Source organism: Lates calcarifer, linkage group LG15 (assembly GCF_001640805.2).
Source record: "Lates calcarifer isolate ASB-BC8 linkage group LG15, TLL_Latcal_v3, whole genome shotgun sequence".
NCBI classification, from domain to species: domain Eukaryota; kingdom Metazoa; phylum Chordata; class Actinopteri; family Centropomidae; genus Lates; species Lates calcarifer.
Window position 1 is genome coordinate 5,965,033 of NC_066847.1, and position 13,729 is coordinate 5,978,761.

At 40.0% G+C, this 13,729-nt stretch overlaps 3 protein-coding genes across 4 annotated transcripts; all 3 read left to right on the plus strand.

Annotated features, from left to right (window-relative positions):
• Positions 1-668: 668 nt before the first annotated feature.
• ccdc105 (coiled-coil domain containing 105) lies at positions 669-5,668 on the plus strand. The gene is made up of 8 exons (XM_018700043.2): positions 669-1,494; positions 2,009-2,293; positions 3,049-3,153; positions 3,760-3,910; positions 4,225-4,391; positions 4,486-4,581; positions 4,672-4,785; positions 5,427-5,668. The coding sequence occupies exons 1-8, from the start codon at positions 1,201-1,203 to the stop codon at positions 5,622-5,624; spliced, it is 1,410 nt and encodes a 469-aa protein (XP_018555559.1). The 5' UTR covers positions 669-1,200; the 3' UTR covers positions 5,625-5,668.
• Positions 5,669-6,457: 789 nt separating this feature from the next.
• On the plus strand, positions 6,458-8,762 carry LOC108899549 (sperm acrosome membrane-associated protein 4). Its single transcript, XM_018700044.2, has 3 exons — positions 6,458-7,140; positions 7,958-8,077; positions 8,227-8,762. The coding sequence occupies exons 1-3, from the start codon at positions 7,089-7,091 to the stop codon at positions 8,430-8,432; spliced, it is 378 nt and encodes a 125-aa protein (XP_018555560.1). The 5' UTR covers positions 6,458-7,088; the 3' UTR covers positions 8,433-8,762.
• An 80-nt stretch (positions 8,763-8,842) lies between these two features.
• Positions 8,843-13,666, plus strand: zp3d.2 (zona pellucida glycoprotein 3d tandem duplicate 2). 2 transcript variants are annotated; one of them, XM_018700037.2, is made up of 8 exons: positions 8,843-10,262; positions 10,607-10,722; positions 10,825-10,928; positions 11,463-11,637; positions 11,772-11,877; positions 12,005-12,093; positions 12,185-12,258; positions 12,863-13,666. In XM_018700037.2, the coding sequence occupies exons 1-8, from the start codon at positions 9,780-9,782 to the stop codon at positions 13,219-13,221; spliced, it is 1,506 nt and encodes a 501-aa protein (XP_018555553.1). In that variant the 5' UTR covers positions 8,843-9,779; the 3' UTR covers positions 13,222-13,666. The 2 variants fall into 2 exon arrangements, with proteins under 2 accessions (XP_018555553.1, XP_018555554.1); XM_018700038.2 differs by having other exon boundaries at positions 12,008-12,093.
• Positions 13,667-13,729: the final 63 nt, after the last annotated feature.

Below are 13,729 nucleotides of genomic sequence, written 5' to 3' on the forward strand. Positions count from 1 at the left end.
TTAAACATCATGTATGCTTGTTGATGAAATATGACCTCTTCAATTTTACTTTAGTAGGGTTAATATTATGACCACCACTTGTGATCATATCAGCTTTGTTTCTGAGAAATCATGTTTTGTCCCCCATTTTGCCATGGCAGACAGCCTCTGCCCTCTGCTGCTTTTCTCTTGGATTAGAAGTAAATCCACGACACAATGGATTAGGGACCAAAACGTGGGACTGTAGTTGCTGAATTCATCCACAATTGAAGCAGAGTCCAACACTGAATTGATTTAAACTGCAGACTGTTTTGTCAGTTTCTCAGCATCACTATCTTAACCCTTGCGTTGTCCTGTGGGTCATTGGCCGACAATGTGCCTTTGTGTGTGTGTCTGTGTCTGTAGTTGGATTTGTTGTTGTGCATGACATTCATGATTCTGAAGCGGTTATCTTTTGTTTTTGAATAATAGTAAGAAGAAAAAAGTATACAGAATACGAAGGGCAACGGGAGGGTTAAGCTTTCTCCAGAATTTGAGACCCTGCCCAAAGGATCAGAGGGGCTCAAAGGTTCTACCTGCAAAATGTTACTGAAACAGGAACACACTGTAAGACACAAAATGATGATTAAATTATGTTGCAAAACAACTACACAGTCTCAAAATGACCACGAAGGCACACAAAAAGAGCACAAAGAGAGACAAAAAGATCACAGAGACACAGAATGACCACACAAAGTGGCTAAACTATAACAAAGATGCACAAAACAACCTCATCATTTATAATCCCATTGTGTCTTGTGCTCTCTACCTGGGTGGGGGGCCTTTTACATGTCTCTGCCCAGGGGCTCATTGTGTCATCATCTGTCCATGTTTGTACTTTTGACTTTTCATCAAATAACAAGGTATTTACATGCCGATCCGATCTTGTGTTTCAACTGTGAGTCACTTCACATTGTCTGTGGGGAAAATGAATGTAAAAAAAAAAAAACAGTATTGAATGACAGTGCCCCCTGTCTTCTCCTTACTGTCCAATCACCAAACAGCTTTGAGTTTCTAGTTACTTCAGGAACTGTTGCTATGGAGCTGATACCAACACTTCATACAAAGTTTTCACTCTGGATGTCCACAGACAAATAATACTCTGAGGAGGGATTTACCTGATTCACAGAGATAGCAGCAGATAGTGAGTATTTTTCCTAGAAAGAAAGTGCATGTCGAGGAATGCAGGTCCAGTCTGTTCCCCTCGGCTCTGTCACTATCGGACCGCTGTCTTGGCGCGATGGGACGGTCCGCTCCATCCAGCGAGCAGAGCGCCTGGTGCGGCAGACTCGAGCCGGGCGGTCCGTGACTTGCAGCCGGCCCCGGAGCAGCAGCGCCGCCGCCGGTTTCACCCCAAAGCGCGCAAACGGTACAGCGGAAACAGGAGAAGATAAGATCACAGAGGAGGAATGCAGAGAGAGTCGTGACTGCATCTGCAAAAATAAGATGTTAAGACCTCAGACTACAGGAGGGATGGTGAGAAAGATTTGGTCAGATAAGATCAGGTCTGAGTAGACGGGGCGATGATCACTGACAAAACTTATTTTGTTAGGGTGATGAACTCAAGCTTCAAATCTAGGTTCATGATCTTTAAATACTGCTTTCAGGGGCCACCAGATACTTTTGTCACTCAAAATAATCACATTTTGGGAGATTAAAAAAACGATGGTGAAAGAAGTATTCATATCTTTTTGTCAAAGTATTTACACCACAGTGTGCTGTAAATGTACTCTAAATCCTGCTGAAAATTCTACTGAAGTAAAAGTACATAAGTATCAGCATCATCTATATATAAAGTATAGGTATACAAGTAAAAGTATTCCTTCCTTCCTCCAGGCTCCATTCAGGAAATAAAGGACATTGGAGTTCATTTTAATTTGTGTATAAACTGTTGGGAAAAACTGAAGTGAAATGCAAGTACCTTAATTAAAACTGTACAACCACTGGTGTACTTACATTTGGAAATTGCAATTTTAACTCTCCTCTCAAGTTCCCCAGTGGGACCCAGAGAATGTCTGTGGCTCCTTTCCTGCCTACCAGCTTGCGTGAGCAGTGTGCCGGGGCCAGCACTGCCGTGGCCAGTGAGTACATGCGGAGGGTGCGGGAGGTGGAGGGCCAGCTGCGCAGGCAGGCCGGCAGGGTGACCCAGGAGGGTGTCAAGCTGGAGAGGGAGAGGGGTCACCTGGAGAGGATGCTGCGCAGCCTCAGGACTGATCTGACCGTCAACAGGAGGAGCTCAGAGGGGAGGACCAGGAGGCCGTCCACCGCTGAGACGGTGAGTTTACACAACTTGGCTGTTATTGGTTTTAAGAGCAGCAAATGCAAGCAAAACTCTCAAGTGAAACAGATGCAAAATGATGTAGTACTGTTTGTTTTCATTTTATGTATCTTTGTATCCCTATTTTTATTACAGAGGCTCTACCTGACCCTGGTAGGCCTGTTCAATGGTACACCCATGTCTCATGCTTTGCTGTTTTGAGCCACAGTCTGATAAATACAGTCATATTATCAGATGATCCACAAGGAAAACTAAATCATTTATTATTTCAGGGCTACTGTTTTGTTTTTTGTTTTGCTTCTGCTGTTGTCTCAGATGGTGCAGCTTTTGGTCTCAACCTTTTCTAGTTTTTCACTTCTTATGTTGATTTTAGGACAAAAGAAACATAATTTTGCCAGTATTTTGGTTATTTTCCGCACAGCATCACAGGTGATTATTATTATTTTTTTGATTTGGCCTGCAGAAACATTCTTGCAATGGTTTTCAAACTTCCATAAAAGTTTGTTAAAATCCCATGCACCTCTAACATTATTATTACACTTATTCAAAGTACTGCTGATATCAAATCATTTTTAAATCCTTTCAGTAATGACTGTGGAATACAGTTACATTTTCACAGCCATTAAAGCCTAATACAACACCAGATATGTAAGTGATACAGGAGTCTACGGATGAATTCGTTATGATCAGTACTGTGAACTTAATTTGTCAGTAGGGGAGATGTGTTCACTGACAGTTCTGCTCCACTGCAGGAGAGAGATGGTGCTGATTACTTGCTGTTGTTTGAGAGGAGAGAGCTGGCTGAGTTGAAACAAGATCTGGAGGGAGCACTGAGAAACACACTGACCCAGCTACAGGTGATTCACAGTGTTACTGCTCCGTCTTCGTCGGCTGACTCATTTTTCTTCAGAATGTCCCCACCCCACCCCCACCACACTGTCTCTGTTTCTTTCTGTTCTCTCCAATTCCACTTGACCCTCTGTGTGATTTAGTGGCATGGCTAATGGAGGAAAAACAACACTGCTGAAGCCTCCATGTGTAGATAACCTCCACCCTTTTCTCATCATCACTTTATATTTGTTATTTGTCTGCTAATATAAAGGCTACAGATTTAAAGCGTCAACTGACAAGACTTAACTGTGAGGCTTTGAGGTAAATACTGTCATGATAATGATAATGTTGATTATTTCTATCAGGTATAATGTTTATCATGTTCACCATCTGATTTTAGCCATTTAGCATATTAACATTTGCTAATTAGAATGAAACACAAAGTACAGCTGAACTCATAAGTATTAGAGAGACTCAAATTATAACCTGATAATGGCTCTAGATGAAAAGTGAGGGGACCATCAGAGTTATTACAATTGATTCATACATGAACGTGTGTGAAAATGTGTGTAAAGATAATGGTTAGTTGCAGCCCTAGTGTGTCCTTTCTAAGTCCCCCTTGTCTCCTCCAGGCCCTGGGTCAGAGCAGCAGACAGCTGCTGGACTGTGCCAGTGAGAGGGCTCGTGTCCTGGAGCTGCTGCCTCATAGCAGCTCTGCCGGAGGACAAAGCAGCGCTGTTCAGACCTTCACTAAAGCAGACCCAGTCAGTCCCTTTACACCAGGTCAGATACGCTCGACCAAGAAATTAGAACTGTATCAACCCCTGCAGGCAATCATGCTGTTGCAGCAGGAAAATGAGCTCTCTATAGCAATAGAGAAATTACACAAAATAACACAAGAAAGGCGTTGAACACTGAAAAAGTAACACAGATTTCAAACCACAATTTTTATTTAAATAGAGCCCAATTGGTTCATATTTAGGTCAAAATTGTGGTTTGGCATTATTTTGTTGTAAGACAAATGAGCACACAAACAGAAAATGTATAAAATGCGCTTGTTTAAATGAAAACAGTTCATTATGTTTGTTCTCTTGCAGAATGTAAACAGGTTTTAGAGTCATCCACTTTGACAGTCAACCAGTCACAGCTACTTAGGGAAGACATCAGGCAGATGCTAACCAGCGCCATCACCAGGCAGAAAGCTGCCCACTGTGCCGTCAACGATGGCCTGGTGAAGAAAATTGCAGAGACAATCAGCCTACAGGTAGACACAAACACAACAGGTTAAACATCCTTGCATGCAATACAGAAATACTCTGATCAGAATAATGGTTTTAATTTCATTCTGCCTTTTGTAGCAAAACCTGACTTTGATGTCTGCAGCCACCAGGCAGGCCATGTTTCGCAAGCAGAGGGAAATAAACTGTATTCGTCACAGCCATGACAGAGCGCAGGTTAGTGTGCATGTGGAACAAGTCCAGTGACTTTATTTGAGATTCAGTGACAATGTCCACAATGTTCTCCCTGTCTTATTCTATTGACAGGGTCCAGAGTACAGTGGTGATAAACTGTCCAGAGAGAAACTCAACAGGCCTCTGGTGCAGGTTTATCAGAGACACCCGGGGACACAGTTACCTGAGGCTGCTCATCTCATACAGGTGTTCACTGCCTCCAAAATGTCAAATACACTGAAATTTGATGATGTTTCTTTTAGCTCTGTTTTTGGTTGAGCTCCAGAGAGAAATATCTGACTCTTCAGCTGCTAAATTCTCCACTAACTCCACAGCTGAAAATGTGGTGAGGTGAGGTTGAACCAAACAGTACAGCTGTGGACTATATAACCATGTAGATGTTATGAGTTTATTTTTTCACAACCTGGCAACCTCATAATTTATTTACATATTATAAGGGCTGTTAGTGGTTAAAGATAGAGATGACACCCAGAAACATACACTGACCTGAATACAGGTGATAACAGATAACCAACAAGGTGTGGAATAGAAGTTCATCCTTCCACTGCATCTTTAAACTTAGTTACAGAGGTTTATCTAAGAAAAATTTCCATTAATATATGATAGTAGGAGTGTGTGTGTGAAAATAAAGCCTAGACAAACAAACTGTAAACCAGAGCCTCTTCATATTCAAATAATATAAGCACGTATACTGCTTTCTGGCAGATGTTCACACCATTTATTTAAAAAAGCATTCAGTGGTTTAACACTAATCTCCCCTCTTGTCACCTGCTGCGTGACTCAAACAAACCAAATCAGCCTAAATGTGTTTCCTGTGTGCATGTCAGGGCAGCGCAGTGCTGAGGCAATGTCTAATGTCCTCCGAGGGTGAGCTGGCGAGGCTGCAACGCGCCTGTCTGCAGCTGCTGGACGATCTGCACGGCAAGAGAGCAGCAGCTCAGGTGGATGCAGGCGTCATCCGCATGAGGCGCCAGCAGGTTGACAAGCGGGCCCTGCCATCTTTTCTCCAGCAGGGGGCATCTTGAAGCCAACTTCCTTTATGTTGAGTGGAGCTGCAGCAAGCATGCAAGTAGAGAGAGAGACTTAGTGTTAATTTAATGTGTGGTGAGAACAGGAAGCAGCTATGTTCAAAAAATACTGGTTCAAGAATAACAGAATAGGATCTGCCCTATATGGCCAAAAGTATACAGACACCCCTTTTCATTTATTTCTGAGTACTTGGTCTTGTGCTGGGCCCTTTAGTTCAATTAACCCACACAAATTAATGTCTATAAAGAAATAGTTTTCCCCTTTGTGCAGTAGTATTTTAAACAATGAAATTTAATAAAAGTTAAAACAAAAAATTACAAACAAAACAATGTGCAAGACTCTTCTTGGTCAGAGAGACAGGACAGCCAAAAATCGGAGGATGTGTCTTAGATGACTTACGAATTATCAGAGAATCACTTTTAATGGCTGTGTTTATATGTAGCTGACAACATCTTACTTTTCCTGACAACCTCAACCTCAGTCAACTGTTATTTCAGTGCTAAAAGAAATGCCAAGATTTATCTGCTGTAACCTCTTCATTGTGATCTAATCAGGTCATGTTTACTGCAATGAAACATGAGCATGATAGGAACAAGGGCTTTTTGTGTAGCTGAAAAATAGCAACAGAAAAAAGGGTGCATGGAGATGAAGTGGAGTCTAATACGATTATCTTATCTAATAATATTATCAGATTCCTTGCTGAAAACTATTTATTTACTATTTAAACTAAGGTATTAGGGTTTATTTAAACATTAAAAATGTCAAACTGCATTTGAAAGACCTGTGAATTCAACATATTTTTCCATGAAGTTAAAAACTGTGGCACTGTCTCTACCTCCTCTTCAGTTGCCCAGTCATGGGACTGCAGGTCACTTGACAGCCCTCCCACCAAACTCAACGTCTTTCATTAAGAAATAAGACATGATTTAATAAACCTGCCCTGTTTTACCTTAGTACAAGCCATGTGTCTAGTCATTCTGTTAAACATAACATGGCAAAAGTGGACATAGAATGACCAGTTTTATCTAGATTTTTAACTAGAGTGTAGTAATAACAAAGCCCCATTGATTCTCTCAAATCTGAATGGGGCCATTCTCTGCAGGACAGTGAGTCCAGGCAGTGCTGAAAAATCATGGCTATCACCGGGAGGCAGGCTACATCAGGCTAATTGAATCATAAGTATTGGGGTGTGGAGATTCTTGGAGTTAATTAACAGAATATCAAGAGAAAGCAGCAGAGATTTACCTTCAGATGTCTGCGGCTGAGGAAGTCTAGAAAGCCTGGATGAAGCTGATTGGAAACTGACTTTAAGTTTTAAAGACAAGACTTCAACAGGTTTATTGTGGTTAAGATGAAGACAGATGGTTTCTCCTAGAAAACAGCAAGAAAGAGACGACGTTAAGAGCTGAAGAACTGAACCACAAGAATATTTTCTCCCTGTGAGACAGAAACAGTCAGTAATGTTGAAGCTGGTTTGTCCTCTGCTTCTCCTTTGTTTACTTCCAGCTGTGGGTAAGTGAACAAAACATAAGAGCGTGTGTGTTTATGTGTTTGATTGTGTGTATGAGTGTACAAAAGATGCAAGTTACTGCCTGCAGAAGTACTTTTAGTTGCAGTCTTAATATTAGGGGTGTAACTAAAGATTCTTATTATTTTTTTTTATCATTGATTAATCTGCCAATTATTCCCCATAAATAGTTAGAAAATAGTGAAAACTGCTCATCAAAGTTTTCTTGAGGCCAAGGGTGACTTCTTAAAATGTGTCTAATCTAAAATGTCTATCAGTTAAAAACCCTGTAGATAGTCAATTTACTATTATGTCAGACAAAGTAAACCAGTAAGTACTCATATTTTAAGGCTGGAGCAAGGAAATGTTTGGCATTCTGGTTTAAAAAATGACTTCAACAATGAATCAATTTGCAAGTATTGTAAAGCAAGTTTGTGTTACATAAATTTCAGCATATTACCTCTGTTAGGAGGTTATGTTTTCACCCTTGTCTAATGCTTTTTGCATATTTGTCAGCAAAATTTAGTAAAAAGTACTGAACAGATTTGCACCAAACTTGTTGGAAGGATGGGGCATGAGCCAGGGAAAAACCCATTAAATTTTTGGGCAGGTTGGGTCAAAGGGGCGGAATTACCACTAGTACTAAATAATATTTTCTGAGCTCATCAATTGCAAAATGGAACGCTTAAGGATTTTGTTGCCTGTTTTTAAATTAAGTGCGGATGGTACAGTTTTATCATGTCTTAGATCTCAGTTATCACTCATGCTCCTTTGGGAAACAGAACTCTTAAATTCATTTTAACCAACATGTTTTTCCATCAGTCCCCCTCTTCTGTTACACCTGTGTGTTCCCTGCCATCTCACCTCTGGACTGCATCAGATTTCCTCTGAGGTGTCCACCCGGGCAGCTCTGTCTGTCCAGCAGAGCTGTGGGCGAAAAAGGTGAGGGCGCCTCAAGTGACTGAACAAAATTTAAATGAATCAAAACTGAGAAAAAGAACCGAGAAATGCCGAGTGCAGAGGGAGACGTGTCAGTGTGGGTTTATTGTGCATGTGTATGTGACTCGTAAACTGATGTTTCTGACTTTCAGGAGACTTCCGTGTGGTGTTGTATGAGAAGAGCTGTGTCCTGCCCTCCCTGTGTGGAGTCACAGGTGAAAAATATGCCATGGGACTCAACTTCACCTTCACCAATGAATGCTGCAACACACACCTGTGCAACAGAGCTGCAACACCTGCTACGCCCTACTGGACTGGCACATTACTCACACTACTTATTTCATACCCAGTTTGGTGAATAGAAAAATATTAAAGCAATGTGAGAGAGAACTAGTTTGACACACATGAAGTGAAATTGTCTTTACTGCCCTCAAATAGGCTGACATTGTACTCACTTTCCTTTTAGTAACTGTGCACTAATCTGAGCTAAACCAAGGTTTGTTTTACCATGAATGTGAGATGGAAAAATAATATCTTTCTCTGATTGTTGCTAATAACATCTAAAGACATGCATTTCTGTTTGCAGAGCTGTTTTTGAGTGGGGAAGAGTATGATATGTTTTGCTTTTGTTGCCATTTCTAGTATTTTTATACAAACTGTGATAAAATAAACTACCTCTACCCACCTATCAATCAACTTCATTTAGCCTATACAGGGCAAAACTGCTCATAGGCTGTATATAAAAGTAAATAAATATATAAAATGAATAGCATAGATACAAATATATGTGTATATCACAGATTATGTTGCGTATATGCACTGGTATTCTGAAACTGGCACACCTCAATGTAAAGGAGCCATTATTGATGTTATTAGCTTCACTTCTGTTTAGAAATTTGAACAATACAGCTGCTAAAGGCAGATCAACTAATGCCATCAAGTTGTTGTACATGAAATAACCAGTTAGTGGCGCCATTTTGTGTCTGTCTTTTGCCTTTTCACTAGTGTTGTCAGATAATTTGGCATTTTTTTTTATTGTCTGGGCGGGTAAAAATTGATGTGTCAGATGAGGTGCATGCAGGTGTTCTTTAAGCAACCATGAGTTAGTTATTGTAGTTTGGCCCAGTCTGCTGTTGCTGCAGGTGCAGTGATACACTGTTCATGGAGGTAAGTAAGGTAGGCTAACTACTTTAGAACCTTATACCTTGGTCAGATATAATTATATATTTTTAGGGTCGGTGTAACTCACACTTTCCGAAAATATTATTATCTTCGATGTCCGAAATTTATAAACATCCCTAAATTTTTTTTAGAAACAAAGACTCTGTTTATTTTTCAGAACTTGCCTGAGAATCATCACGTTTTTAAGTTTTCTTCAGTGTCAAATTAATACATTAATAGTTGTCAAAATAACTAATAGTACATGGCAAGCGGGTACTGGTAGTAGCTAATTCGGCGTACCTCATTTTCCACAACGTGACCACACATAAGTCAAACACGGGTCTTTAATTGTAGCCTACTGCAGAAATCTTTGAGCTACTTTTACAACGACTGGGCGGGTTCAAGGCTCTGATTGGGCTTTTTGTCAGCCAATCTGGCAACACTGTTCACCACCAGGTGTTGTTAATTTTGCACCAACGAAAGAGCACATCAACTAGTGGTTACATGTGTTTGTTACGTGTGACTTAAAAAAATACAGTTTAAAATGTGTTACTTTCTTATGTTTGTTATTTTACCCCTGCTGACTCCTGCTGATGGAGGAGCACTGTGGAGGTCAGAGTCCTTAAATAAAACAACCCACGTGATGTCAAAAATTGTCAGGAGAGAAACACGGACTCTGCCGCCGCCATTCCTCCATCTCCCCATGTTTGTGGACTCAGGCCTGCCGCTGCTGGGGAAGGAGCATTTCTCTCCAGCCAGAGGCACCGGGAAGGAGCCTTTACCTGAAACCGTCCGGGAGCTCCTGATACCGGTTCAGCAGCACAGCACCAGTCTGCCAAACGTTTCGGGAGTTTCCGTCAGGACTTCTTGCAAGCAGAACAAAATGCGCGTGCAGGTGCAGAGGAGCTTGTTGGGAACCGGTGAACCACAATCTCAGCTCAAACTGGGGACATGCCAGGCCAGCAGATCCACGAGGGATTACCTTCACTTTGAATATGATTTTGGCATGTGTGGAACCAGACGCACGGTGAGTTTTAACAAACATCTCAAAATCTATTCGATAGATTTGCTTGAAATTTTGCTCAAACATTCATAGTGTTAGAGGATGAATCCTACTGACCTCGGTGATCCAACGACTTTTCTTCTACCTCCACCATGAGCATAGCTGTTAACCTAATTTATTGGGCTTTCATTGACCCCCACTATACATGGCAGTTTTATCATTACTCCAAACACCCAGAAACCAACCAGTACTCTAATGCAAATGTTAGTATGCTAACATGCTAAGGGAAGATGACATGGTAAAGAGTATATCTACTAAACATCCACATGTTTAGTTTTTTTTCTTTACTTTTCTTTTTTTTTCCCCAGATAACTGATAACCAGGTGGCCTATTCAAACACACTACATTATGATCCACCAAAGCTCCAGGGACCAATCAGACGAGCTATGTCCTTCACCCTGCCTGTTGCATGTTACTATAACAGGTGAGATTGGATCCAGACCCGAATACATCAACAACTTTTTTTCAGTTTTATAACATTGAAATGATATATTAAGACTGTCTCTCTTTCTTTTTAATCGTTTAGGTACCAGTACTCCTACAAAATTGGTTACACACCAAAGATGCGAATGCGCAAGATCTTCAAATCAATGAAGAACAGAGCAAAATTCATTCTCACTCCACGAAATGGTAAAATCTATGAACATATTTTCTTTCAGGTCTTTAATCATCAGAATTCAGGGTTAGCTTATGCTCAGCTTAATCTAATTTCTACTTTTTTACATTGAAAACTGATGAGACAGTACATTAATCATTTCTGGAGAGTTGATTGGTCACCTGTAATAGACCCATCAAGTATATCATTATTTTATAATTGGATTATAGAAAAATTATTATTGTTACTAGTATTCTTATCTTTTGGCCACTAACAACATAGTGTTTTTTTTTTTTTTTTTTTAAAAATGTAAAAGTAAATTAAAAGGTACATGTTGATTAATCTTTCATTCCATGTGTCTTTCTATGGGTGACTGTATTGTCATTGAAAACATCTAAAAATGTTCATGACAATGTTTCAGCCTTTGAATTTCACCTAACCAACCTTTTTAAAATCTGAGTCTTTAAATATAAATTTAGGAAAACCTGGATTTGTTTGCATGCATGAGGATGAGTCTTGAAGTTGCTGCTGGTCTTGTTGCCTGACTGCTTTCCTCTTCCATTTCTCAGCTCAGTGGGAAAGGCTTTCTCCGTCAGATCACTACATGCTTGGAAAGCCCATGTACTTTGAGGCTGAGGCTCCATCAATGTCCCAAGACAAAAGACTATACATCAACTCGTGTTATGTGACTCCTGAGAAGTCCCACACCTCTGCACTTCAGTTTCCAGTTGTGAAAAACTTCGGGTAATAAACACCTCACTCTCACACAAACTGAATATCTTGAGATTTATTCTCACTCAGTTTTTATTCGGAAAGAAAAACAAACGTGCCAATAATTAGCATATATTACAGTCAGCTTTTCTTTCCCTTTGATAAAGGTGTATGGTTGAAAGCAAGGACAGTCATTCTAGGTTCATCCCATACAAAAACAATGCTGTGAGATTCTCTGTGGATGCCTTTTTGTTCAAGGGAATGACAGACCAGGTGAGCAGAGATACTTTAAGTCATTACATGTTATTTTTCTATATTATGCTGTAAATCATCTGTTTTTGCTTAAACACAGTTCTTCAAGACTCTAAAGCATTTAACTCATGACTTTGATCTCCTGTAGCAGCTCTACATGCACTGCAGCTTGTCTGTGGCCAGCTCTGTGCCCTCAGCAACAGCCAAGTCCTGCAACTACGACACAAAAGCAGGAAGGTTAGTTTTTACAACAGAAGTTTCTTTTCTTAAAGAAATTGAAGAATGAGAAATAAAAAGTTGAAAAGGAGACCTTCACTGTTTTTCTCAGATGGGTTGAGCTGTATGGATCAGACTCTGTGTGCACCTGCTGCAACTCCAACTGTGGCTCTGCTGCATCCACAGGTGGGTCATTGCTTCCCTCATTTTCCACAATAAAACCAATTTTATTACTATTAAATTATAAGGCTGGGAAAATTCTATTACTGTCAGCAAATCTCAAATCCTAAACAATGAACCAAACAGTGTCTTGGCCTGTGTCTTCTTTACTATAAACTTCCATTCTGGTACAGAAAACATCACTGGTACCATGGGTGACCTGTTACTTTATTATAAAGAACATAGACACTGTAGTTTACTTTGAGTACACAGTCAAAAGGTGCAGCTTTAAATAGCCCCCAATAAATGCAGCATATGCTCCTTCTGGATATATATATATATATGCACACACACACAAAACTTTTTTTTATACTGAGAAGCACACATTATGTTAAAATATATCTGTGCCATTGTGGGACATCAATTTTGGCTTAAATACATGTTTTTTTTCTGTTACATGTAAGAAAATTTATAGAAATGATATAGTTTTTGCGATTTTTATCTCAAAACAGTTTTTATGCATTTTGGAGAAAAAAGCCTGCTGTAATTTATCAAGTCTTATCCAAAAGCTAAAGTCTTCATGAACTCTAAATAGTAATCTACAATCTAACAAAAACTGTATAATTCCCAGTGACCAAAATAATCAGCAGCAGACCGTGGACAATAGAGCCTAAAGTGAAACCTACCACAACCCCAAAGAGGAAGATGGTTTCCACCACCACCACATCAACAATGGTGGCACCACAACCTGAGACGACCAGAGAGGTGACTGAATCGAGCACCACCTCACAGCCTGAAGTGACGGCAGGGACTCCGACTGGTAAGGTGGCGAATACGGGGAAGGAATTAGAGTGGCCCTTCGGAGGTGGAGGAGTGAAGTGGGTTGAGTTGGAAGGTGAGGAGAGGCGGGTGAAGGGCTCAGCTGTTGTGGAGGAGGTGGTCACAGAACCACACAGAATATTTGAAGAAATCTTTGATTTTGACAAATAAAGCTTACATATGAACAGTGATAAGGTCTGTACACAGGACTTCATTATATAACACCTAATGTGGTAAAATTATCTGGACGTCTGTAAATAATATTGATGTTTTCTGTATTATTACATGTTTGTGTTCTAACTTTGGTACTAACTTCACTTATCACTTGCCATCTATATCAATCATCTCTTAAAAGAAATGTTTCAATATTTTGGGGAATAAGCTTATTGAAAAGATACTCCTATCTGTTCATGCATTAGAAAACTACAGTCAGCAGTTGGTTAGCTTAGCTTAGCATAAATTAATATGCTATACGGATCAAGCTAGCTGTCTACCTCTGTCTTAGTGTTAAGCTAAAAATCTGAATCAGCAGCCTCAAACCTCGAGTGGTATCAGTCTTATCTAAATCTTGGCAAGAAAACAAATATGCATTTTATTCATTAAACTTACAAAGTATTTAGCCAACTAACAGAAGACACCGAAAACTATAAAGGCCAAGTTTCTCTACAAAATTTGTAAA

Excerpts from the sequence above, each read along its gene's own strand:
- ccdc105 (XM_018700043.2), top strand. The coding sequence starts at position 1,201 with ATGCAGGTCCAGTCTGTTCCCCTCGGCTCTGTCACTATCGGACCGCTG. Across the intron at positions 2,294-3,048 it reads GGCCGTCCACCGCTGAGACG|GAGAGAGATGGTGCTGATTA; the intron begins GTGAGTTTACAC and ends GCTCCACTGCAG. Across the intron at positions 4,786-5,426 it reads AGGCTGCTCATCTCATACAG|GGCAGCGCAGTGCTGAGGCA; the intron begins GTGTTCACTGCC and ends TGTGCATGTCAG.
- LOC108899549 (XM_018700044.2), top strand. The coding sequence starts at position 7,089 with ATGTTGAAGCTGGTTTGTCCTCTGCTTCTCCTTTGTTTACTTCCAGCT. Across the intron at positions 7,141-7,957 it reads TTGTTTACTTCCAGCTGTGG|TCCCCCTCTTCTGTTACACC; the intron begins GTAAGTGAACAA and ends TTTTTCCATCAG. Across the intron at positions 8,078-8,226 it reads CAGAGCTGTGGGCGAAAAAG|GAGACTTCCGTGTGGTGTTG; the intron begins GTGAGGGCGCCT and ends TCTGACTTTCAG.
- zp3d.2 (XM_018700037.2), top strand. The coding sequence starts at position 9,780 with ATGTGTTACTTTCTTATGTTTGTTATTTTACCCCTGCTGACTCCTGCT. Across the intron at positions 10,723-10,824 it reads GTTGCATGTTACTATAACAG|GTACCAGTACTCCTACAAAA; the intron begins GTGAGATTGGAT and ends TTAATCGTTTAG. Across the intron at positions 11,878-12,004 it reads TCAAGGGAATGACAGACCAG|CAGCTCTACATGCACTGCAG; the intron begins GTGAGCAGAGAT and ends GATCTCCTGTAG.